Source organism: Rana temporaria, chromosome 1, assembly GCF_905171775.1.
Source record: "Rana temporaria chromosome 1, aRanTem1.1, whole genome shotgun sequence".
Classification (NCBI taxonomy): Eukaryota; Metazoa; Chordata; class Amphibia; order Anura; family Ranidae; genus Rana; species Rana temporaria.
In genome coordinates this window covers 152194747-152221475 of record NC_053489.1, presented here as the reverse complement: position 1 = coordinate 152221475, position 26729 = coordinate 152194747, and the positions used below count along the sequence as shown (strand labels likewise).

The following is a 26729-nucleotide window of genomic DNA, read 5'->3' as shown; positions in this document are numbered from 1 at the left end:
TGGAGGCTCCTGCACTCTATGATATCAGTGCAGAAAATATGAGTGTGTCATGGGATGGAGGCTCCTGCACTCTATGATATCAGTGCAGTATATAGAAGTGTGTCATGGGATGGAGGCTCCTGCACTCTATGATAATTAGAAGTCTTTCCAGTGATAACTGTGTATAGAGTTGTGTGTTTACTGTGTGGGAGAGATCTCCTCTGGGCGGAGCCTCACTGATCACATGACCGCATCGCTCCGGGATAAGTGCTACAAGTCCAGTTGTATGTGTGGCGAGGCGGGGCTGAGGGGCGGGGCCGTGTAGCGGTACAGTGGGGCAGAGGAATGGGATTCCCCCCTCCTCGGTGTCCTGCTGACGTTGCTCCGTGTGTCGGGTGGAGGATAGATGGTGGCAAGGATGTGCCGAGCTCTGCTCTTTCTCTGCCTTACCTTCCAAGCGCTGCACTACGCTGAGCCGTACAAGAAGAGGGGTCCCGCTGTCACTCACAAGGTACCGGAGATCATAGGGGGGCAGAACTTCTAACCTGCTCACTCCATAGACCTGCTGTATACATGTCCTCCTCCTCATATAGCGGAATATAGCGGGGTCCCGCTGTCACTCACAAGGTACGGGAGATCATAGGGGAGCATAACCTGCTCACTCCATAGACTATACACCTACCTGCTGTATACATGTCCTCCTCATATAGCGGAATGTAGAGGGGGAGCCGCTGGATCCTTCCAGGATCATTCCATAAGAACGGCTCCTTCATTAAAGAGGAACTCCGAGCTACTCAATCCGACAAACTCTATTTGTAGTCATAGGACTGAGAGATCCTTACCCGGGTCATAGGACACAGATAGGAGATCCTTCTATACAGCAGATTAACATCTTCATCCCATAGGTAGGTGTCTTCCACAAGCTCTCCCGGGGATTTGTAGGCAACGTCACCCCAATCTATGGGGAGCTCTCCCTGGGATTTGTAGGCAACGTCACCCCAATCTATGGGGAGCTCTCCCTGGGATTTGTAGGGAACGTCACCCCAATCTATGGGGAGCTCTCCCGGGGATTTGTAGGCAACGTCACCCCAATCTATGGGGAGCTCTCCCTGGGATTTGTAGGGAACGTCACCCCAATCTATGGGGAGCTCTCCCGGGGATTTGTAAGCAACGTCACCCCAATCTATGGGGAGCTCTCCCTGGGATTTGTAGGGAACGTCACCCCGATCTATGGGGAGCTTTCCCCGGGATTTGTAGGCAACGTCACCCCGATCTATGGGGAGCTCTCCCCGGGATTTGTAGGGAACGTCACCCCAATCTATGGGGAGCTCTCCCTGGGATTTGTAGGGAACGTCACCCCAATCTATGGGGAGCTCTCCCGGGGATTTGTAGGCAACGTCACCCCAATCTATGGGGAGCTCTCCCTGGGATTTGTAGGGAACGTCACCCCAATCTATGGGGAGCTCTCCCGGGGATTTGTAAGCAACGTCACCCCGATCTATGGGGAGCTCTCCCTGGGATTTGTAGGGAACGTCACCCCGATCTATGGGGAGCTTTCCCCGGGATTTGTAGGCAACGTCACCCCGATCTATGGGGAGCTCTCCCCGGGATTTGTAGGGAACGTCACCCCGATCTATGGGGAGCTCTCCCCGGGATTTGTAGGGAACGTCACCCCAATCTATGGGGAGCTTTCCCCGGGATTTGTAGGCAACGTCACCCCGATCTATGGGGAGCTCTCCCCGGGATTTATAGGGAACGTCACCCCGACCTATGGGGAGCTCTCCCTGGGATTTATAGGGAACGTCACCCCGATCTATGGGGAGCTCTCCCCGGGATTTATAGGGAACGTCACCCCGACCTATAGGGAGCTCTCCCTGGGATTTGTAGGGAACGTCACCCCGATCTATGGGGTGCTCTCCCCGGGATTTATAGGGAACGTCACCCCGATCTATGGGGAGCTCTCCCTGGGATTTGTAGGGAACATCACCCCGATCTATGGGGAGCTCTCCCCGGGATTTGTAGGCAACGTCACCCCTATCTATGGGGAGCTCTTCCCGGGATTTATAGGGAACGTCACCCCGATCTATGGGGAGCTCTTCCCGGGATTTATAGGGAACGTCACCCCGATCTATGGGGAGCTCTCCCTGGGATTTGTAGGCAACGTCACCCGGATCTATGGGGAGCTCTCCCCGGGATTTGTAGGGAACGTCACCCGGATCTATGGGGAGCTCTCCCCGGGATTTGTAGGGAACGTCACCCCGATCTATGGGGAGCTCTCCCTGGGATTTGTAGGGAACGACACCCCGATCTATGGGGAGCTCTCCCTGGGATTTGTAGGGAACGACACCCCGATCTATGGGGAGCTCTCCCTGGGATTTGTAGGGAACGACACCCCGATCTATGGGGAGCTCTCCCTGGGATTTGTAGGGAACGTCACCCCGATCTATGGGGAGTTCTCCCCGGGATTTGTAGGGAACGTCACCCCGACCTATAGGGAGCTCTTCCCAGGATTTGTAGGGAAAGTCACTTTAATCTTTAGAGAGCTCTCCCCTGGATTTATAGGGAACAGCACGCCAATCTATAGGGAGCTCCCCTTGGGATTTATTAGGAACAGCGCCCCGATCTATAGGGAGCTCTCCCTGTCATTTATAGGGAATGTCTCTTGGATCTATAGGAAGCTCTCCCCAGGATTTCTAAGGACCATCACCCCGATCTATAGAGAGCTGTCCCCGGGATTTAAAGAGAACATTGCCCTGATCTATAGGAAGCATGTCCTTAGAATCTATAGGGAACATTGCCGCAAACTATCTAATTTAATGGAAACATCTATAGGGAACAGTCCCCAGGATTTATGGGGAACATTGCCCCGATCAGTGGGGAAAACCCCCTGGGATTTTTAGGGAACACTACTCAGAAATTATAGGGAACATTGCTCTGATTTATAGGGAACAAACCCCATATTTTTTAAACCTGTTCTACAATTTATAGAGAGCAAACTTCAAAATTGTTAAAGAATGTACCTTGGAATTTATAAGGGAACATATCCTGGAATTCAGAGGAAACACATTCTAAAATTTATAGAGAAGAAACCCCAGAATTTAAAGGGAAAAAACATGATATTTATAAGGAACACCCTGGAATTTATAGAGAATGCACCTTAGAATTTATAGTAACATGCTCCAACTCTTTCAGTGGCTAAATACAAATAGTAAAAATCCCTTTTCTCTTGTGTTCATGGACGGACACAGCAGCATATTCTTGACAATGGGGTATTAGCCTTCTAGGCATAAACATGTTAATGTGTTAATACAACTTTAAAACTGTACAGTATCGCACAGGAGGCGGTCCCTGTGGGTACAACCCCTCTCCCTGCATGCAGCAGCTCAGTTTTTTTCTGCCTAGCATAGGAGAAGAACCTGGCTCCCTGGGGACCCATGGTCCGGGTGATTTTTTCTATTTCTTTAAAAAAAAAAAAATTCTACTTGGATCTTGAGATCTACTATCAACTGCCGACTGGGCAACAGGCTGGATGTCCTAGATCCTTGTAGTCACCCCAGTTTCAGCCATCGAGCGTGTGCAGGCCTTTAGCTACGCGCTGGGTTAGCCACGACAGGCCCTGTTTGCTCCAGGGGTGGCCGGTGAGCTCCACCCTCCGCGGCACATATATGACTGGGCTATTACTGTTCGTGTCACAGTGTGCCGGGCCGACAGCTACCCCCGTATTACTCGGGTGGTGGATCTGTCAGGGATGCTTCCAGCTATCCACACAGGACTGGTAAGTAGCATTTCCCCCTGACTCGGCAGGGTGGAGCGGCTGGACATTCCCGGGGAAGTCGACGAGGTTTTATTTTCCACCCTTTCTTCTTCTTTCCCTCCCTTCCCTCCTCCCTAGGCTCTGTGAGCTGGGCTTGCTGTGTGGCCGGGGGTCCGCCTGGGTGGGCTCCATGCTCTAGTGGTGGGCTACGCTGGGGGTCCGCTCTCCTTGGGGTGCTGTCCCGGGTGTCATGTGTGGGGGGGGGGCCTCCGTTCGGGTGTTCGCTGCCTGTTTGCTGTGTTTGCCCTGCAGTACATGTGTCCCCTGCTCTATGCTGTTTTTACTTGGCGGCCATTTTCTTGTAGCCCGCGGGATTTGTTTGTGTCCGGCCGCCATTGTGGTGGTGTCCGCCGCTCTATGCTGTTTTCACTTGGCCATTTTTTTGTAGCTTGTGCGCTTTGTCTGTGTCCGGCCGCCATTGTGGCGGTGTCCGCCGCTCTATGCTGTTTTTACTTGGCAGCCATTTTCTTGTAGCCCGCATGCCTTTCTACAGGGCGGCCGTACGGCGGCCATTTTCTTGTGGGTTTTTGGCCTCTAGCGGTGGTATGGGCATGTGAATGGCGCAAACAGCCTAAGCACATCTCAGGAGGAAATGTGACAAGTGCAGTTGTGCGGGGAGAGCACCTCGGATGTGACATTGCGGACGGCAGCTGTACAGCACCTGTTTGGGTGGTGGGTACTTCTGGAGGGGGACCCCTCGGCACATGTAGCAGCTAGGAGGGTGGGCTCTGTGCCTTATCTTATGTCTAAAAGGGTGTCAGGCGTGGGTCAACATGGCGTCGGAAGCTGATGCTTTTTCCGCAGACATACCTGTGTTAGCAACTGGTGCCCCTGCACCTGCTGTTTCTGTGGACGCTATGTCGGCTGTCCTGGAGGCTTTTGTTGCCAGGGTGGAAGCGGTGTGCAGGCGAAGGGGGGGTAAAAAGCACCCCCTCCCCCCACCATCTTCCGGGGATAACTCTGATGCTGACTCAGGCCCAGTTACTGATGTATCAGAGGATGCGGACCGTGACCGTTCGGACAGTGAGGATGACTCTGTGTCCGGGGTCAGCGCATGATAGGGCGCTGATTGTAGCACTTCTCACCGTGGTGCAGGATACTCTAAAATTGGAGGATAAGGCGGACGCATCTACAGAGATTTCGGTCCCTTTCGGGTTCTGTAAGCCGACCCGCACTGAGAATGTGTTTCCTTGTGTACCTTATCATGGTAAACTTCTATACAAGGAATGGAAACGGCCGCAAAGGGCATTTTTGGTCCCCAAATGTATATTGGTTCGTTACCCTTTTGAGGAAAGTTTCCTGAAGAAATAGACTTCTCCGATAGTGGACCCCCCCCCCCCTGTGTCCAGGTTAAACAAGGTGACCACCCTTCCGGTGGACGGGGTCCTGCTTTCATGGACCCTGCGGACAAGAGGGCTGAGGCAGTGGCCCGTTCACTGTGGTGGGGTCAGCAGTGCGTCTGGCTGTAGCCGGGGCCTTGGTGTCTCAGACTCTCACTGAGTGGGCAAAAATACTGCACCGCGAGTTGAAGGGACAACAGGCTCCCCTGGCCTGTGTGAAACTGGCCGACCAGTTGGTGCAGGCCCTAAGTTTGTTTGCGAGTCGGCCCTAGATACGATTCCCTTGCTGTCCAGGGCCTCGGTCTCTGCGGTGGTACTGCGTCGCCTGATATGGCTGAAACGTTGGTCTGCGGATCAGGCTTCTAAGAAAGCCTTTCCTGATTTACCCTTTAAGGATGAGAGACTTTTTGGAGCCTCGCTGGATGACATTATCAATGATGCAACGGGAGGAAAGAGTACTCTGCTCCCACAATCCAAAAAGGGTAAGGAGCCACAACGTAGGCATGGGTCCTCCTCCGCTCATAAGCGTTTTTTTCACCCGCCCAGTGCTGCAGGTAAGCAATCCCAGGCCAATAAGGCACCGGCTGAGGGACAAAAACATCCCTGATTTCGCAAGCCCAACTAGCCTGGGAACAAACCTGTGACCGCATGAAGGTCTGCTCCCGCCCGACATTTGGGTGGGGGGTCGTCTTTGCGCATTCGCGGCTCGGTGGACTTCACGGATCTCTGACCGTGTGTTTGAGAGGTTGTTTCCTCAGGATACAAGATAGAGTTTCTCTCTTGCCCACCAAACTGATTTTTTCCATCCAACCTTCAGCTTCCTCCGACTCGTCGGTATGCCCTGTTTGGGGCAGTGTAGGATCTGCTGGCGCACGTGGTGATCGTACCTGTGCCATTGCAGGAAAGATTTCAGGGTTTTTATCCAAACCTGTTTGTGGTCCCAAAAAAGGAGGGGGTCCGACCGATCCTGGATCTCAGGGCCCTCAACTGCTTTGTGAAAGTCCAACGGTTCAGGATGGAATCAGTGCGCTCTGTAGTCGCGGCACTCTATCCCAGGGATTTTCTGGCGTCATTGGACATCAAGGATGCTTACTTGCATGTCCCCATATTTGTCAGACATCAGAGGTTTCTGCGCATTACAGTCGGGGATGACCACTACCAATTTGTGGCTCTCCCTTTTGGCCTGGCATCGACACCAAGGGTTTTCACCAAGGTGCTCGCCCCGATTCTGACCTTGCTGAGACAGTGAGGAATCGCTATCGTGGGTTACCTGGAGGACCTTCTTCTGAGAACTACCTCAGAATCAGAATTAGAGGAGGATGTGGCGATCGCCACTCAGACCCTTCAAGACTTTGGTTGGGTTTTGAACCTCCAGAAGTCGGTGTTGGTGCCGACTCAGTGCCTGGAATACCTGGGCTTGGTTCTGGACTCCTCATGCGGCGATGAAGCTGCTGGCATCCCGGAAATGGTCCTCGCTGCGTTTTTGCATGCGAGTTCTCGGTCTCATGGTAGCCTCCTTCGAGGCAGTTCTGTATGCTCAATACCACACTCGTGTCCTACAGAAGGAGATCCTGTCCAAATGGGACAAATCTCCGTTGTCCCTGGATTGTCAGATACGGGTGAGCCATCTAGTCAGAACTTCCCTGGTCTGGTGGCTGAGATCTCCGGCCCTTCAGGCCGCATAAATCCCGGGCATAGAAAACTGGCAAGCGGACTACCTAAGTCACCAGATGCTGGACCAGGGAGAGTGGTCGCTACACCCAGATGTGTTTCAACTCATTTGTCACAGATGGGGCACGTCACATGTGGATCTGGCTTCTCGACTCAATCGGAAGGTGTTGAGGTTTGTGGCCAGGTCCAAGGACCCCTAGGCAGACGCGACGGACACGTTGATGGCTCTGTGGGGACAGTATCGACTACTGTATGCCTTCCCCCCCACTAAAACTTCTCCCTCGTCTACTTCGCAGGGTGCAGACTGAGAGGATCCCGATGATCCTCATTGCTCCAGATTGGCCTCGGGGTCCCTGGTACACCGACCTAGTGCGTATGGTGGCGGATGTTCCTTGGCGACTACAGTTGCGAGAAGACCTTATGTCGCAAGGTCCCATACTTCATCCTGCTTTACAGTCGCTGGCTTTAATGGCATGGCTATTGAAAGCCAGGTGTCAAGGGACCAAGTCCTGTCGGATTCGATTATTTCTATCATGCAGAGGGCACGGAAGTCTTCTTCTCGGAAGATTTATCGTACGTGGAAGGCCTACATCTCGATGTGTGAGGACATGAAGTGGCGTCCACGTGTATACTTGTTTTCCAGGATCCTGCTGTTTTTACAGCGTGGTGTGGACCAGAAGTTTCCCCTAAGTACGGTTAAAGCGGAGTTCCACCTAAAAATGGAACTTCCGCTTAACCCACTCCTCGCCCCCTTACATGTCACATTTGGCATGTAATTTTTTTGGGGGGGAGTGGGGGCTTCAGGAGAAGGGGACTTCCTGTCCCACTTCCTCCTTCCGCCGAGGGGCTGGAAAGGCGATTAGCTTAATCGCCTTTTCACAGCCCCTCCCTGTAGACAAGCGCCTGTCCAATGGGACGGCGCCGCTCGCGCACTGCTGCTCGCGCATGCGCAGTGGGTGCCCGGCCGTGAAGCCGAAAGCTGTCACTGCCGGGTGCCCACACTAAGAATGAAGACGCCGGCCGGCGAGGGGGGGCGAGGAACGGAGCCCCGGCCGGCGCGTCGCTGGATCCGTGGAGCAGGTAAGTGTCTATTTATTAAAAGCCAGCAGCTACACTTTTTGCAGCTGCTGACTTTTAATAAACTTAAAAAAAAAGGTGGAAAACCCCTTTAAGGGGAAAATTACAGCCTTGGCTGTCTTCTTTTAACGGCCCTTGGCGGCTCACTCACTGGTGAGTACATTTGTACAGGGGATTCGACATGTGGCCCCTCCGGTACGACCACTGCTTCCTCCGTGGAAGTTGAATCCGGTCCTCTGTGCTTCAGAAACCGCTGTTTGAAAACATTAGGGAGATTCCTTTATTGACGCTCTTTTAGAAAGTAGCCTTTTTGGTGGCTATTACGTCTGTAAGACGGGTTTCTGAGCTGGCGGCCTTGTCTTGCAAGGCTCCTTAGCTGGTTCTCCACAAGGATAAGGTGGTGTTGCGCCCGCAACCTTAATTCCTTCCTAAGGTCGTTTCGGCTTTTCATCTCAATGAGGACATTGTACTTCCGTCCTTGTGTCCTCGGCCGTCGCATCTGAAGGAGGCTGCATTGCATTCCTTGGACGTTGTCCGAGCTCTGTGGGTGTACCTGTCTGCTACTGCTTTGTTCTGGAGGTCAGCTTCACTGTTTGTTTCGGTGGCTGGTCCCAAGAGGGGCCTGGCGGTCTCGTCGACCACCATCTCTAGGTGGATCAGACAGGTCGTGATTCAGGCTTATGCCCTACAAGGGCGGGCGCCTCCCTTTCCTGTCACGGGGCATTCAACCAGGACGATAGGTGCCTCCTGGGCTTTCAGAAATCAGGCGTCTGTTTCTCAGGTGTGTAAGGCGGCGACCTGGTTGTCCGTTCACACCTTCACAAAATTTTACAAGGTTGATGTGAGTGCATCTTCGGATGCTTGCTTCGGCCGCAAGGTTTTGCAGGCGGCTGTTTGAGGTTGCGACTCCTCCATTGAGGAGCTCTGGTTTTGTTTGGGGTGAAGTTGGTTTGTTTGCTGTTCCCACCCCTCGTTTTTTGACACTGCTTGGGGACGTCCCTATTGTGAATGAATAAGCCGCAGAATAAGAAGACTTTTCGTGGTTTCCAAAACAAAGCTAGTTTTGGAACCAACAGGCAACAGGTGAAGAAAAAGTGGTCTTTTAACAAAGATAAGCAAAAGAAGGGGGCTCTCTTTACTGCTTCAGCCCCTTCCAAAAATCCCCAGTGACGCCAGGATAGGGGTAGGGGGAAGGTTGTCCCATTTTGTCAAGGAATGGGCAAAGATTCCTTTTATCCTGCAAACATTGGAAAGGGGTTACAGGTTAGAATACAAAAATCTTCCACCCCAGAGATTTTTTCTTACTCATCTGCCGAGAAACCAAGGGAGATGGCAAGCCATGTTGAATCTAGTTTCCATGTGGGAAACAGAAGGGGTAATTTCCCTTGTCCCGGAAAATCAAAAATTCCAGGGATTTTATTCCCACATCTTTCCGGTTCAGAAAGCCTCCGGCGACTTCCGGATGGTCATCAATTTGAGCGTCCTGAACAAGTATATTCTCTACAGACGTTTCCGGATGGAAAACATTTACTCTGTGAGGAATCTATTATGGCCATTGGTATTCATGGTTACCCTGGATCTTCAGGATGCTTATCTTCATGTCCCAATCTGCCAGAACCACGAAAGTTCCTCAGATTTGCGATTCTCATGGACAACGTGCCAAGTCATTGGCAGTTCTTTTTCACCGATGGAAACCCAACCCGATAGGGCCCACACACGATCGGTTTGACCGATGGACTGTTTTAATCGGACAAACCGATCGTGTGCACAGGGCTCAACAGTGCCTACAGACTCATATCTGCAGTGTAAGATCTAAAGCACTGCTGCCCCTGGCTGCTACTCTCACTTGATTTGGAGTAAGATTTGGTGATGTCACTACTGTGCTACTTGGTAGAGGTTCTGACACAAGGAAGCAAGGCCTTGCCTCCACCAACATGGCTGCTTCCACACCGAGACACAATGCAGAACAAGGCATTGTAAGTCAGTAATGGAAAAAAATAGTCTGTAGGGAGCCAACAGCAAAACGGATTACACTTGTGCCCTTTTTTGAGCACAGCTTCCAGAATTCAGCTTCTCTTTAAGACTGGGTTCACACTATTGCGAATTGGATGCGGTTTCCTGAATCTAATTTGCAATAGCAGGAGATGTTGACCAGCTCTCTATAGAGCCATTTCACATATCTCCTCTGTGGCTCTGGTGTGATTTGCACAGGAGCCCTGTGCATCTTTTGGTCTGTTTCAGGTCCGAATTCAGACAAAAATTCAGGCTCAAATCGGGCCTGAAACGGTGAACGGGGACGCACCGGACCCCCTTCTGTGAGCCGCATGTGAAGATAATCCGAACCCAGCCTAAAGAAGTATGGCCAAAGCTTTATTGTCTGTATTTCTCCTATGGATTACAGGAGTGCAGTTCCTTCTGCACCCTTGTGACCTGTTTTCTCTCCTGAGCCAGCCACTGCAGCAACCACCAACCTACCCCCCAGGTCCAGTGAGCGCAGGAAGGGCAGATCAGAGAGCTGGTGACTGACAGTCACAGGCTCTCTGCAGGCTGAAGACTGAGAACTGAGTGATCAGCAGTCTTTGATCGCTCAGTTCTCAGTCTTGGATACAGCAGATGCAGCATCCACCTAGGAGAGTATAGTTATTTTTTTTTTTACTGAAACCCATACTTCTCTTTTAAATATATATTTTAGTGTACTTAGAGCCATTTTTTTTATGTTTATTTTGGGAGAGAGTAGGTGAAGAGATAAAACCCATGCCAGATATTATATATTTATTGCTGTCTGTATACCATTGAATAATTCTCTTCACTTCCTGTCTCAGGAATGCAAAGGTAAGTTAGAGGAAATCTCCCAAAGCAAGACAGTAGAACACGTTTTTATTGGAAGATTTCCTCTCACCTCTTGTTCTGAGGACATCTTTAAAATTTGGGATTTCCTATCACTTTTCTGTCTCAGCAGGTGGAATGAAAAAAAAAATGACCCGATTCCCCCATCCACGCATTTAATGTGGATGGAGGAATCACTCCTACTGTGCTATTGTACTTTGACAGCAGGGAGCCTTCCCCGCCATCAGAAACACTGATCAGTGTTGGTGGCTAAAGCCAGCAGCACTGTAGGTGCTTATGGATGGACCGAAATTCGGCCACCCAAATTTAAATCCATGTATGGCCAGCTTAGTACAGGTAAATCTTCTCAATGGAGGCTCAGAACACAATAGACCCAACCCTTCCCCACTCTATCCCCAGCTAAAAGGAAGGATTTGCCTTACTAGAGACACTGTAATATCATTAGGTTTATGACAGGCATTATCAGTAAATAAACGTGTTGCTTAGAGAAAGAAAGCAGGATAATCTGAACTTTTCCCGATCTCATTGGTTAGTGACCTTGACCACATTCTTATTTGACAGATTTAATCATAATCAATAATACAGAGGAATTCTCATTCGTCAAAAGTCCTCATTGATGGTGGAGACTGCAGGGCAAACTGCTAGGATTTCAAACAATGTGACCTTGATAGTTTTCATAGACCTCTACCTGAGAGCTAGTCGGGGAACAAGATCATACAGCTCTTCCTTGCATTCCTCAATGCTGCTGTTCTGGGCAACGTCGCCTCCATTCATTTATAAACCAGCTCCATTGATTTTCAGGCGATTGCTTAGATTTAGCCTCGCATGTTGTCTGCCCATAGTAAATGGAAAAAGCATAGCTAAAAAAATACAGAGTACGTTCTCTATCCTGCACATCACCCTTTACATGGTGTTAACAAAATGTTTTTTGCAGTTTTGAGTGGATAATGACAGGTTTCATGTTTTTCCTACTTTTTCTTCACATTGCGGGACCGTACTACAGCTGCGAGTCAAGCATTTGGATTGTGGTTTCAGTGGCCTCATTTATCTCAATGGCCAAGTTTGACAGATGTTGTTGACTGTCAAACTCTGCAGTCCAAGTTAAAAATGCAGCAGCATGTGTATAGTCCTGTCAGGCTGGGTGGGGGGTGGTAAAGCTCAGCTGTCTGTTTTAGCACTGCCCAAACCCCTTCCGACCAGCCACCCGTGTAAAAGAGCCCTAACTTAGTAAAGTGATTCTGTTGTTTGTCTCTGTCTTTATATTCTGATGCATTTGTACCACTGCCCTTGTATTTTACAGGTTTTCTTCGATATAAGGATTGGTGATAGAGATGCCGGGCGTGTTACCATTGGATTGTTTGGAAAAGTTGTTCCAAAAACGGTGAAGAATTTTGTTGCGCTGGCAACCGGAGAAGTAAGCAGCCTTAATATAGCCATACAGATTTATTGAGAATGTCCTTTAACCACTTCCTTACATGGCATTTTCACCCACTTCCTGCCCAGACCAATTTTTAGTTTTCAGCGCTGTCGCATTTTGAATGACAATTGCGCGGTTATGCAACACTGTACCCAAATAAAATCTATGTTTTTTTTTCCCCCACAAATAGAGCTTTCGTTTGGTGGTATTTTATCACCTCCTGCGGTTTTTATATTCTAATATCTTTTTTCATTTTCAGTTTTCATATAATTTCATCCACCTTATTTCCTCACTTGGACCATGCTAATTTTATTTTCTCACTTCTATGCTCTTTTATTCTCCTTTTCTCCACTTCATGATCTCCCCTTTTGTACCTGCTACCTATCCCCCAGGTAACACTAGTAATGGCGGCGATCTGCGTTTTTTTTTTTTTTTTTTATTATTGCGACGGACATATCAGTCACTTTTGGGACCATTCACATTTATACAGCGATTAGTGCTATAAAACTGCACTGATTACTGTGTAAATATGACTGGTAGGGAAGGGGTTAACACTAGGGGACGAGGAAGGGGTTAAATATGTTCCCTAGGGAGTGATTCTAACTGTAGGGGGAGGGAACTCACAAGGGGAGGAGACCGATGTGTGTTCCTCGGTACTGGGAACACACATCGGTCTCCTTACCTTTAAAAGGACATGGATCTGTGTGTTTACACACACAGATCTATGGTCCTGCTGTGATTGCGGGCAATCGTAGCCGCCGGCACGCGCACCGAGTCCTGAGCAATGCTAGATGGCCGGGAATCCCTGGACATCATCAGGGCCGGATTTGCTCTCCCTGCCGCCCCAAGGCCAGGTTCCACAATGTACCCCCTCCCCGCCAACCAACCCCCCCCCCAAATCAATAGAGAATGTGCGGCACGGTTAGTTCAAATATGTTTTGTTTGTTTTTTTACTTTATCACTTTTTTTATTTATTTGTAGCTTGTCGCTTACTTTTTAAAATTTTTGTATCATTTTCTTATTATTTTTCTTATTCTTTACTTTTTTTATTTTATTAATTTAATTATTATTTCTTATTTATTTATTTTTTATAAAAAAAAAATCACTTAACTTTTTTGCTATCACACAGGAGAAAACAATTTCCTGTGTGATAGCAATTGGAGGTGACATGTTCTCTTTATTGACCCTGTCACCTCCAAAACAGGAGTCCTAGCACTGTGCTATAACTCCTGTCACAGCTGAGATGGGAAGAGCACAGCTCTCCCCTCTCACTGTGTAGATCGGCAGCAGGGACAGGAGACAGACTCGGTGGCCGGGGGGAGGACAGAGTCCCGAAGACAGAGCCAGCAGACAGAGGTATGTGGGGTGGGGGGGGGGGGGGGGGGCGGACGGGAGCACATAATTTACAAGTGATTTCGGCGACATCGCCGCAATCACTTGTTAACGAGCAAGCGGATTCCCCCATAACTTACCGCCCTTAACTGTTTGTTCCGGGCGTCGGGGGACTCCATGCCACTGCCGCTCCTTGGAGCCATGCCGCCCCAAGGCCTGGCCTCAGTGGCCTTGTGGGAAATCCGGGCCTGGACATCATATGACGTCAGCCCGGAGGGACAAGAGGTTCCTGCGGACGTCATATTACAATACGCCAGGCAGGAAGTGGTTAAAAATAAGTTTGATATTTATGTTCTTACTCATACAAGCTTTAGTCTTTTTTATGAGAAGGAGGTAATATTACAAATTAAAGGAGAAGTGTGGGAATTCAACAAAACAAACAAACAAACATACTCACCTCCCTGCTGCAGCATTGATCTGATCCTGCAGTTGTCCCCCACTGTCTCTAAGCCCAAGAACTGTGCGAATATATGACCGCCGATTGCTTAGTTTTTGGTTCACTCTGAGTAGAGAGCAGCGACTGTCAGTCACCACTCTCTGCTCTGCCCCTCCAGCGCTCACTGGAGGGGCAGAGCAGGTAAGTGAACCAGAAGAAAAGCTTCTTTAAAAAGAAATGGCATTGAAATTCCTTTTTATGACAAAATGTAATAATGGTGTTTACAGTGCCTTGAAAAAGTATTCATACCCCTTGAAATTGTCCACATTTTGTCATGTTACAACCAAAAACGTAAATTTTATGTGATACACCAAAACAGAGTGGCACATAATTGTGAAGTGGGAGAAAAATTATAATTTTTTTACAAATAAATATCTGAAAAGTGTGGCATGTATTTGTATTTATCTCCCTTTACTCTGATACCCCCAACTAAAATCTAGTGGAACCAAATTCAGAAGTCACCCAATTAGTAAATTTAATCTCAGTATAAATACAGCTGTTCTGTGAAGCCCTCAGAGATTTGTTAAAGAACCTTAGTGAAGGCCAAGAATCACACTAGCCATGTCAAAGATAAATTTGTGGAGAAGTTTAAACACTTAAGGACCGGAAGATTTGCCCCCTTAATGACCAGGACATTTTTTTGCAATACGGCACTGCGTCACTTAAACCGACAATTGTGCAACGCTGTACTCAAACAAAATTGGTCTTTTTCGACAATTTTGGAAAAAAATATATTTTTTTACTTTGTTCTATAATAAATATTCCAAAAAAAATGCAAAAAAAATTATTTCTTCATAGGCCAATATGTATTCTTCCACATATTTTTGGGTAAAAAAAAAAAAATAGATTTATGGCATTTTCATTATTATTATTTTTTTTACTAGTAATGGCCGTGATCAGCGATTTGACACTTGACATTTTCGATCAAGGGGTTAAACATGTTCCCTGGGAGGTTTTTCTAACTGGGGGGGGGGAGGGGACTGACTGGGAGTACAGAGAGATCGCTGTTCCTAATCACTAGGAACAGACCATCACTCTGAACTGCCCTGTCAGAACGGGGATCTGTTTGTTTACATTGACAGATCCCTGTTCTGGCTCTCTGTGGAGCGATCGCAGGTGGCCAACAGACATCGCGGCCGCCGGCCATGCGCATCAGGGGCGCCTGCTGTAGCTGCTAAAGGGACTGCCGTACAGCTATGACGATTCACAAGAACGAGCCGACCTGCTGCCGTATAATGACAGTGGCTGGTCGGCAAGTGGTTAAAGCAGGGTTAGGTTATAAAAAAAATCCCAAGCTTTGAACATCTCACAGAGCACTGTTCAACCCATTATATGAAAATGGAAAGATTATGGCACAATTGCAAACCTACCAAGACATGGCCGTCCACCTAAACTGACAGGCCGGGCAAGAAGGGCATTAAATCAGAGAAGCAGCCGAGAGGCCCGTGGTAGCTGTCAGAATACAACGTCCCTGCAGGGCAGGTGATTTCACCATCCATCTTGTTCATATGGTTGGAGGAATCAGATTTTTTTTTTTTTTTTTCATTCAGTCCACTATCTATGCCCAACTTTACATTGAGAAAGGTATGAGATGCCACTCAACCAACCCAATCCAATTTAGGTGTAAATGAAGGCCTCAGCCAGCTCTGTACCACTGACCATGACTTCTGACACATTTAACCCCGCCCACTGGGGCTTAGTCATAGAGGTGGGAGACAAGAGCATGACGAGAGAACTTGTTTCCTTCTAATGTTAGAAAGGTTATGGCAACAAAGGCAGCCAGGAAAACAAGTGAGCAAACGTGTGACTTGGTAATGTGGCGATGGGGGAAATCATGGAGTGGAGAAAAGGAAAATAAAAGAGCATAGAAGTGAGAAAATAAAATTAGCATGGTCCAAGTGAGGAAATGAGGTGGACGAAATTATATGAAAACTGAAAATGAAAAAAGATTTTAGAATATTCTTTCCTCTTCACCTTTTATGTTTCCTCACTTGGACAATGCTAATTTTATTTAATTCTTTCACTTCTATGCTCTTTTTTTCCCACTTCATGATTTCCCCCATCATCACATTAACAAGCCACACGTTTCCTCACTTGTTTTCATGGCTGATGATCAGAAGAAGTTCTCTGGTCCTGCTCTTGTCGCCCACCTCTATGAGTAAGCCCTGTTGGGCAGGCAAAATGCACCAGGGGGCGTGGTCAGTGGAGCAGCACTTGATGAGGCCATCATTTACACCTAACATGGCTCAGGTTGGTTGAGCGGCTTCTCATACCCGACACCTCTCTATGTGTGAAACTGGATGGCAGCACTAACAGGGGAAGCACTCCATATTATATTAAATTGCCCAGCTGTAATTGGACCAGTGTTGGTAATATATACAGGCATACCCCACTTTTAAGTACACAATAGGACCGAAACATGTATGTAAAACGAAAATGTACTTAAAGCGAAGCAATACATTTTTTCACTTCTAGGCTGTAGTGTGGGCGCCAGGGGCTGTAGTGTGGGCGCCAGGGGCTGTAGTGTGGGCGCCAGGGGCTGTAGTGTGGGCGCCAGGGGCTGTAGTGGGGGTGTCAGGGGAACACTCACATGTAAATAAGCGCATCGAATGCAAGGGGGGCCGCTCCAATCCATCGCGCTGTGCACAGAGGACAGTGCTGTGGAGAGGCTGGATGGCATTCTGTGGCTGACAGGGAAGCCGGAAGAACCACTGAGTGGATGTGATGTCACTGGGGGTGGGGACACGGCCAGGATACAGAAAGAACACACTGGAACAGGGCAGGCTACGTGCTTAGAGCTTCAGTTCCGTCTAGTGCAGGTGCATGGAGCGGGAATATTTGTACTTGTGAGGCACTTTACGTACATTCGCAGGTATGTCCGTACTCGCGAGTGTACGTAAAGCGAGTGTCCGTAAAGCGGGGTATGCCTGTACAACAGTCACAAATTAAAGTATAGATAAACCTAGAGGAGCCAGATATGGGAAAACGCCTAAAATGTCAAAGCGCAGTGAGGCAGATTCCATATAAAACATTAAGCATGCTTTATTGCAGTGCCTATGCAAAACTTTTCCTTACGGAGCATTTGACCAGCTGTAGTTCAGCAGCAGTTAGGTGAAGAGTAGTAAAGAAACAGATGCGTCCTTCATATGACTGACGGTCACTAGTCCAGAATAACATGTGCGCACACCTCTAAATGCGACCAAGTTTATTTTTCAGCCTCTACTTATTTATATGAAAATTGGGCATGTCTGAAGTAGGTCAGTGTACATAGTTGTGTGTGTGTGTGGGTGATGTTACAATGAAAATGGCTGCAGAATATTTGGTGAGAGATAGTCAGTGTCCATAAATGTGATTCATGTCTTCCTGTACATGCTTGGATAATGGTAAGAGCAGCTGGACGGTGTGACATGCACAATGTCTCCTCTGTTTTCTGTAGAAGTAAATGGAGCGTAATAGCTGTGCTGGCTTACTCTGTGGAAGACGTAACTGAGGAAAAACTGAGAAGATTTACTGTGTCATTGGCTGAGTGGGTGGAAATTGAATGACATGTAAATGAATGGCACATTTCACCTGAACTAATATTCCTTTCAGGCGCTTCTCACGTTATGGCTCTTCATTTCCTACTTCGACTTCTTGTATAGAGGCTTCTGAGAGCATGCAACAAATTTTGGAGTATTTCCCGACGTAGACAGCCCAGGTGCTGCACACAGATGCCTATAGGCATGATTGCTATACGAGCGACCATAGACCCCAGTACAGCAACTTATGTCTGTAGGGCGGCTGTATTCAGCACCTGATCTTTCTGAGAGGGGGAAATACGCTGGAAGTTTTCATTGAACAGGCTGAGGCGTCTGTGTGTCAGAGGCCTTACCTAACTAAAAATGCTTTAAAAGTAAGGAATGTCCTGCAAACATACATTTTTCCTGAATGATAGCAGTGTGGTATTATTATTATTAAAGTAGATGTTCACCCAAATAACATTTTTCTCAGAACAACTTCTTTAGACTTCTAACATGTACAGTCCGCAATTTTTTATTTTTTTACGCTGTACATACCTTATAATCTATCTTTTGCTGAAAAGACGTCAATCATCTGGGCGACCTCCCAGATGACATGCCTCCTCAGCTTGGAAACGCCTACTCCCGCGGGGAGAAGTACCCGGAAGTCGTAATGAAAAGATAGATTATAAGGTATGTACAGCGTAAAAAAGAAAATAAAAATTTGCGGACTGTACATGTTAGAAGTCTAAAGAAGTTGTTCTGAGAAATGTTTTATTTGGGTGAACCTCCGCTTTAAGGTGCTTGTATAGGGCTGTCAATTTACGCAGCGCTTTACAGCAATGCGTTATAATATCTCTGCTCCTATAGCACAGTTCCTAACATTTTGTTTCCTTCTAATTTTAGAACGGTTATGGCTATAAAGGCAGCAAGTTTCACCGCGTTATCAAAGATTTCATGATCCAAGGAGGGGATTTCTCAGCTGGAGATGGGACAGGAGGTACATTTGTAAGGATATTAATTAAAGCGGAGCTCCAGTCTCCCATAAGCAATATTTTGATAAAAGCTGCCCCGTGATTGTTAGTACTTGTACTATAGTATTTGGATATTGTCATAACTGTATTCATACTTGTTATTTCTAAATCTGTAAAATCTTACATGATCTCGGAAATAGGCAGGGGCCATTGAGGTTGCGGCCAACTGAACCCCGCTCCTGTTTATTTCTGGGATTAGGTGCAGCTGGCTACCCAGCATGCGCCTCCTGATCACCTGCTTGTGTAGCAATGACCGTGCTTTGCACAGTTTGTGGATTACAGGTTGCCATAGCAGTGGCCATAGTAATCCTTCCAAACTGGCACCTAATTCCTTCCAATCGTTTAATTTACGGTTTTGAAATACTGTGAGATTTCACCAATGGGCTTCTCAAATTCTATTGGGACAGATGACGCCAATATCCCTGGAATTCATGGGAATTGCCCAATGACAGCATCGCCTAGGCGGTCAGGACCAGAAGTGCTGCCTGGATATATTAAAAAAAGGCATATAGAAGTACTAAAAAAAATATTAAATAAAAAAATGAATATTCATTTAGGACTTAAATGCAGGTGGGCATTCAGATCAGAGGAACTTGTAAAAATGGGTGGAACTCTGCTTTAGCCTAGGTTCAAACTGCTGCGAATTCAAAACCGCGATTTCGCGGCTGCGATTTTGCTGCGATTTCGGCCGCAATTTAATGTAAATCGCGGCCCGAAATCGCAAAAAGTAGTACAGGAACTACTTTTTGAAATCGCAGATGCGGCGTCGCACTGATTAGGACAGTGCCATTGCCGACAATTGCCGCCGATTTGAGATGCGATTTGACATGTCAAATCGCATCTCAAATCGTTCCAAATCGTACCCAGTGTGAACCAGGGCTGAAAATGTCTACAATTGAAATTATTCTGTGTAAAATAAAAATAAAAGTTTGCTTTCAAACAGAAAAGCTGGAAATGCTGTCAGAGTGAAATCTGTGTGTCAGACCTGCCTGTCAGTTTAGGTGGACGGCCATGTCTTGGTAGGTTTGCTGTGCCATACTCTTTCCAGTTTTGGATGATGGATTAAACCGTGCTCTATGAGATGTTCAAAGCTTGGGATATTTATAACCTAACCCTGCTTTAAACTTCTCCACAACTTTATCCCTAACCTGTCTGGTGTGCCTTGGCTGTTTGTTCACTAAGGTTCCCCAACAAACCCACACAGGTGGACTCAATTTACTAATTAGGTGACTTCTGAAGGCAATTGGTTTAGTTGGGGGTATCAGAGTAAAAGGGGATGAATACAAAGGCACGTCATGCTTTTCAGATATTTATTTGTATACAAATTTGGAAAACCATTTATAATTTTCCTTCCACTTTACAATTATGTGCCACTTTGTGTTGGTCTATCACATAAAATATTTACGTTTTTGGTTGTAACATGACAAAATGTGGAAAGGTAAAAGGGGTATGAATACTTTTTCAAGGCACTATATATAGTAAATCATCTAGCACCATAAAAAAAGTTTCCCTCCTAATCTTCCAGGACAGTTACTTGAGAGATTAACGGCTCCACCCTCTACAGGAAACACAAACCAGAAAGTTTAAAAGGCCCCTCCTCTCCTTTGTACATCTATTTTGTGTTTTCAGATCCTCCAGGTGTACACCCCACAATGTTTGTTTTGTTACTGGTGGCTGCGATTACCAGACCCCCTTCTAGGTGCTCAGATCGGGTGTGCCTGGGTACTTTATGCCAGAAGGATTCCCCTGATTTACATGCTGTACTTGGCTTCATGTTGGGGAGGGCTTCAGGAGTGTGTCACATTATGGTGCAGCTGGAGAGCATGTCCCGGGAGTCCTAAGATGGCAGTGGGGAATAATTTCAGGGACATGTGGTCCTCCTGTTGCTTTGGCTGTACCAAGATGGTGTCATATGACGCGCTTCCTGGCGCGGCAAGATGGTGCTTGAACCGGAAGTGATTTGACGCACTTCCAGTCATGGGATTCATAATCTTGGAAGCCTGAGCAGACCATGCACTGGGCAACCACTGCTATTAGACCAGGACAGGCTGTGACTATGGTCTTGCTACTAGTTGTCTCGGCAGCGGTACAGTTCCATAGGTAGCAACTACATTGGGCGCCTGATGGAAGAGGGTACTTGTTGCAATGGGTGACGATAACACCCCTAAAGAGGCAGAAGCGCTCACTCAAGCATGTTCAGTGGCCGCATCCACTTTCAATCCTGCTCCGAAGGCATGTGCCTCTCTTCTTGTCTGCTGAAGGCGACAGAATGTTGTTGGGTTGGTTGTTTTACAGACTAGAAATGGTTATTTATTTCTTCTTCCAGACCAACAAACCCATAAAGAAAAAATGTAGAAATGGCAACACTAGGTTTCCTGACACTGTGTTTCACATGTAGCAGGTTCTGAGTCAGTGGCATGCATGAAGAATTTAATGTCTTCTTTGAAGGAGATGGCGTCTTCCTTTTAGTCTTATTTTGACAGGCTTAGACCCTTCCACTTCTAAAACTGTCACAATTGAAATGGAGCCTTTGGTTGCTGCTAGGACCCTTCCCCGCCCCCCCCCCCCCCCCTTAGAATAAGTGAGTGAGCTTTCACGCAGTCTACGACTTGGAGGAGGGAGAGAATTCAGCCTCGGTCTCTGAGGGGGAACGCTCCTTGGTTGCAGAAGAGACTGTTAGCTCTTCTAGGTAAAAATAAATGGTCCAAAGACCAAGGGAGGGGTTCTCTTTACTCCTGCAAGAACACACAATGACACCAGGTCAGGGGTTGGAGGAAGAATGTTGAGAAAGATTTTGTTTCTCACTTGGCTGCCAGGAGACCAGGAAAGAAAGCAGGATATATTGGACTAATAGGAAGCAGAACAATCATACTGGTTCCGTAGGATCAAAAATCTCAGGGCTTCTATTCCCATGCATTTTTAGTCCATAGGCCTTCAGGGAAAATTTCACATGATAATAAATTTAAGCTTACTCAGTAAGAAATCTTTTACCACAGAATGCTTACGAGATATGATCAACCTGAACCTTCATGATGTGTATCTACATGTACCAATTTTTCAGGGTCACCAGAAGTACCTGAGATTTGCTATCCAAACAAAAAAATTGCATCAGACACTGGCAGTTCAGAGCCCTCCCATTTGGTCTTTCAGCAGCCTTGAGAATATTTGCAAAAATGATGGCTGAAGTTATGGCCTTCCTGCGTCTACAGTGGATTGCCAACGTCCCTTATTTAGACAATTTTCTGATTTTTGCACAGGATATTGTCCCAGGATTTGCTAATTGTTCTCAAGATGCTTCAGAGGTTGGGCTGGAAGATCAATCATGAAAAATCAAATCTGGTACCCTCTCAAACTCAGACCTTTTTGGGTTACCAGATGCACAATATTCCAAAAGATTTTGTTGGCCAAGGAGAAAGTAAGGACATTTGTTTCCTCAGTCCAGGCATTCAAAGCTGCTCCCCCTAGCATTGATACATCAGATTATGCATGTTAGGGCGGATGGCGGCAGCGATTTCAGGAGTGCCTTGAGTTTAACTGCACTCAAGACCCCTTTAAATGTTTATTTTCAGGTCCTGGAACCGCAAAAAAAAAAAAAAAAAATGCCCTGGATCAGATGATTCTCATACCACGTGGGAATTCTCTGGGTCTTTCCTGCTGGAAACATCCTTGGCATTTAAATCCAAAGACCCTAGGCAGGTCTCACCATTAAAGGTGACTACTGATGCAAGTTGTTGGGGTTGGGGGGCCAAAGACTAGCATGCTCAAGGGGAGTTGGCAACAGGAAGAGGCAGCTCAGTTGCCAAGTATTTCCATGAATCTTCCAGGACAGCGTCTATATTCCCACTCTTAGTAGTACGGTTTATACATGTGTATGTGGGTCTCACTTGCCAGGTGATTTCTTGTTGGATATATGGCATGGTTTGATTCCCTTGTACACTTTGGTGGAGGTTTCTTATTCTTCTAACTGCGGTACAAGGGAGGGCAGGGGCCCTTTAAACTCTTTTTGGTTTGTGTTTCCTATAGAGGGTGGGGCCAATCATCTCTCAAATAGCTGTCCTGAAAGATTCTTGGAAATACCGTTATTGGCAAGTCCAACGAAGGTTTTTGCACATGCTTTTACCATATTGTGCTTATTAGCAACACAGCACATATTAAAGCTCCTGTTACATTAGTGCAAGGAAGAAAAAAAACACCCCGTTTACCTAGACTCTCCTGTCACTCTGATCCCCACCGCCAACCCCTACAAAGTGACCAGCCATTGACATGCCACAAGCCCTCCACCCTGCCCTAGGCATCCTCCAGTGCCTATACTTACCTTTTACTGCCACTTTTACAAGGTAACTAGCCATTGTGGACAGTTGTGAATTCAGTGACATGCCCTACCCCAATGTAACCGAGTTGGGGCCTAGTGACTGACCACTCGGTTCCCAAGCACAGCAATGTGGGGAGGCAGGTGACATTTCGCATGTTTCTTTGTACTCCAAAGTACTGGGAATTTTTTTTTCTTACAGAGCAACAGCGTAGGTAAGGCATCATATAAAGTTGCTTAGGACAGGTGGGAATGGCTTGGGGATTTTTTTGTGTTTGCTGTAAAGGAAACCTTTCCATAAGAAACATGGAGGCTGTTATTTCTTCCTGCAAATTCTTACTTGCCTGGCTCTCATACCAAACATTGTGCTTCAGTAAGCCACTAACTTGAAACCGATTTGTAGAAAAGAATTTCTCGCCTTACGATTTTTGTATAGGAGTCATTGACTTCTAGCATTATCAAGAGTCAGTACAAATGCCAGACAACTAACATTTTATATAGGAAGTCAACAATTAGCTATGTGCTAAGGAAATGAGAAAGGATGCCATTTACAGTAACAACTATACAAATCCTTGCACATGCAGATGGCAAATAAAAGCATGGCCATAAAAATTTGTTTGCTTACAGTTTTACTTTGTTACGTTTTGCAGGGAATTCCGTGTCATGTGAGGATTAGCTAAATTTATATCATTCTATTGTTACAGTATGCAAGTATTTTGTTTACACTGTCTGAAAATGAATTTTGGCAATTCAGAAATCATGAGTGGCAAATTGAATATTACATTCTTTAGGTTGGAGTATCTATGGGACTACTTTTCAAGATGAGAACTTTAAGCTGAATCACTATGGAATTGGCTGGGTGAGCATGGCTAATGCAGGACCAGATACCAATGGATCACAGTTCTTTATCTCTACAACAAGACCTTTATGGCTCAATGGGAAACATGTTGTGTTTGGAAAAGTACTGAATGGCATGGTAAGCAATACCTGTATTCTTTTATTGCATATAAATAACTGTGTTTAATTGCTTTAGCGTTTAAGTTTTTTTTTTTTTTACACCTTTCCTATACACAGTAAAGTCTTGTGTAAATGGAAACACAGCAAAGGAAAAAAAAAAGGAAAAAGTTCCTTCCATATTCTAATGCCGCGTACACACGACCATTTTTAATGGTCTAGACAGGGGTCTCCAAACTGCGGCCCGAGGTCCAGAAGCCTTAATCCGGCCCTTGGGGCACAATTCCTTCCACTGATATAAGGCACTATTCCTGCCACTGACACCAACAATGGGGCACTATATCTTCCATGGATACCAATGATGGGATACTATTCCTCCTAATAATAGGGGGAATAATCCTCCTATTGACCACCAACCCTGAGGCCACATTTATTCTCACTGATGCTGGGCCCATGACATTTTCTGCCCCTGCTGGCCACAATCCGGCCCTCCTAAAGTCTGAAGGACAATAAAGTGGCCCTTTGTTTGAAAAGTTTTGAGACCCCTGGTCTAGAAAACTTTTTTTTTTTTAACCCGATTATTGTTAAGCCTGCCCTGCCTACACACGATCGTGAAAAAAAAAAAAAAAGCTTTAGCAAAGCACGATGACGTACAACACGTACGACGGCACTATAAAGGGGAAGTTCCATTTGGATGGCGCCATCCTTGGGGCTGCTTTTGCTGATTCGCTCTTTTCAGTCTTCGTGCTTTTCAGTCTGTTACAGCGTGATGAATGTGCTCCATTACGAACGGTAGTTTTACCAGAACGAGCGCTCCCGTCTCATAACTTGCTTCTGAGCATGCGCGTTATTTTCACATCGTTAAAGCCCACACACGACCATTTTTTACGACGTTAAAAACAACGCGAAAATTTAGAGCATGTTCTAAATTGTTAATGCCCATTTGTAACATCGCGAAAAATGCTCTGGAGCCCACACACGATCGTTTTTAATGACATTTAAAAAAAAAAAGTTTTCACATCGCGAAAAACGGCAGAACACAAAAATGTTTAGTCTTTGGATGCGCTTTTAATGTAATGAGAAGCCTCACTAATCAATAGAGAGACTTTGAAGGTGGGAGGTGATTCTTAATCCCGCTACACACATACCCAACATGAACCAGTTCTGCAGGAACCAGCTGACTTTGGATATGTGTGTGTTGCTGTCTGTTCAACAGAAGCTGGTCCAATGATCAGCTTCTGGAAAACCAGCATTCGATCAGCTCTTGTAACTAGTGTTTACAAGTGTATTCTGGCGGGGTGGGGGTGGAGTCCCCCTGTCAGAATACAATCGCACAGCGAGAGAGACCCCCCGCATCATACATTGTTTTGTTGATCTGTCTTTTTATGAAAAATCATTCAAAGTCCCTTTTCAAATAACAAACACTCGGTTGTCAAAGCAAATGATAGTGCCATCATGTAATGAGAACATTTTGATTAATAAATCATTCAATGGACATAAATTAATCCGTTTTTTTTTTTAGTCCGCATATGTGCAGTGCAAACAGTTCAACGGGCGATAAACACAATAACCTTTCAATTCATCATTCGTTCGGCAGAATTTTCCCACCTGCTCCTTCGATTTTCTAGTTTTGCCCAATAACTAAATAAAAAAAGTCCAAATGACAGATTTTCAAACTATTTTTCCTCTAGTGAATGGCTAGCACTAGTATAATAACTGGCCTGAAAAGACTTTAGTGACACCTCCCCAAGACAAAGCAAAAACCAAGATCACCACTCAAAGACAAACACACCTATAATAAAATTTGTGGTGTTTTGACCCCTTTAAAACTTTTATACACAGAATATTGATTAGGAAATGTACATTTAACCTAAATTGTGAGAGTTGTATGCTAGCCATACACTAGATAAAAAATCTGTCATTTGGTCCGTTCGTAAATTTTTCTTTCAGGTAATGGGCTCAAACAGAAAATCGGTTTTGATTTTGGGAGCCAAAAATTTGAGGAACAGCAAATTCTGCTGAATTTAAGGTTAATATGTTTCTCACCCATTAAAAATGTTACTGTTTGCACTGCGCACATATGAGAAAACTGACGAAAAACTGAAGTCTATTGAACGATTTATTCATCAAAATATGGTCATTACATAATGGCACCATCGTTTGCTCTCATGACCAAATGTTTGTTATTTGAAAACGAGTTATGATTTTTTGTATAGTGCCTGTCTGATTCAATTAATTTCACAAACCTAAAACAAGCATGCAGCAAGTGAAGTTCTGTGTCAGTGGTTCACACAATATTGGAGCCATCACCAGGCAACTACCATCTGCGCATTATGACGTCGGTAATGACAGCCTCCGTATTGCCAAGAGTACAGGTTCCTTTTAAGAGGGAAAGATAAAACAAACAATCTGTGAACAAAAACATTGATTCTTTTTTCCATTTATGAAGCACCAGTGTCGTCTTACTATGGCCATAACGCTGCTTAGCTGACACGGCATGCTTTACAAATGTACTTTCTGCAAAGCCTCAAAAAAGTGCTGGGAGAGGGAGGGGGGGGGGGGAGAAGGAGTAGATCTGTCACATGACTGACAGATAACATGACAGGCTCTCCTTTTATCCAAGAATGTTCTATGCAGTGTTATGCAGAGAGAAAACCTTGCTGGACATTTTAGGCTCTGCCATAACACCTCTGAAATCTTTCTGGTTTGCATTTAATAAGATATTACATGTCTGGTGTGCTTTCTGTCCACCTTCTCTCTCCAGGCTGTGGTGCACTCTGTAGAGCTCCAACCTACAGATGACAAGGACCATCCCTTACAGGAGTGTGTTATAGTGAACAGTGGCCAGATCAACGTCAAAGAACCATTTGTGGTTGAAGTGGATGACTGGCAAGACTAGAATTTTTTTTTTTTTTTTATACCTTACAATTTTTTTTAATAAATGTAAATATGTTTATTTGAC

The 26729-nt window shown here is 46.2% G+C and overlaps 1 protein-coding gene across 1 annotated transcript; it reads left to right on the top strand.

Moving 5' to 3' along the window:
• The first annotated feature begins 283 nt into the window (after positions 1 to 283).
• On the top strand, positions 284 to 26729 carry PPIC (peptidylprolyl isomerase C). Its single transcript, XM_040344321.1, has 5 exons — positions 284 to 490; positions 12029 to 12142; positions 18377 to 18470; positions 23605 to 23789; positions 26532 to 26729. Exons 1-5 carry the CDS (start codon positions 386 to 388, stop codon positions 26664 to 26666), a joined length of 633 nt encoding a protein of 210 aa, XP_040200255.1. The 5' UTR covers positions 284 to 385; the 3' UTR covers positions 26667 to 26729.

Coding starts and splice junctions, on each gene's coding strand:
- PPIC (XM_040344321.1), top strand. CDS start 386: ATGGTGGCAAGGATGTGCCGAGCTCTGCTCTTTCTCTGCCTTACCTTC. Junction 491..12,028: donor GTCCCGCTGTCACTCACAAG/GTACCGGAGATC, acceptor TGTATTTTACAG/GTTTTCTTCGATATAAGGAT. Junction 18,471..23,604: donor AGCTGGAGATGGGACAGGAG/GTACATTTGTAA, acceptor TACATTCTTTAG/GTTGGAGTATCTATGGGACT.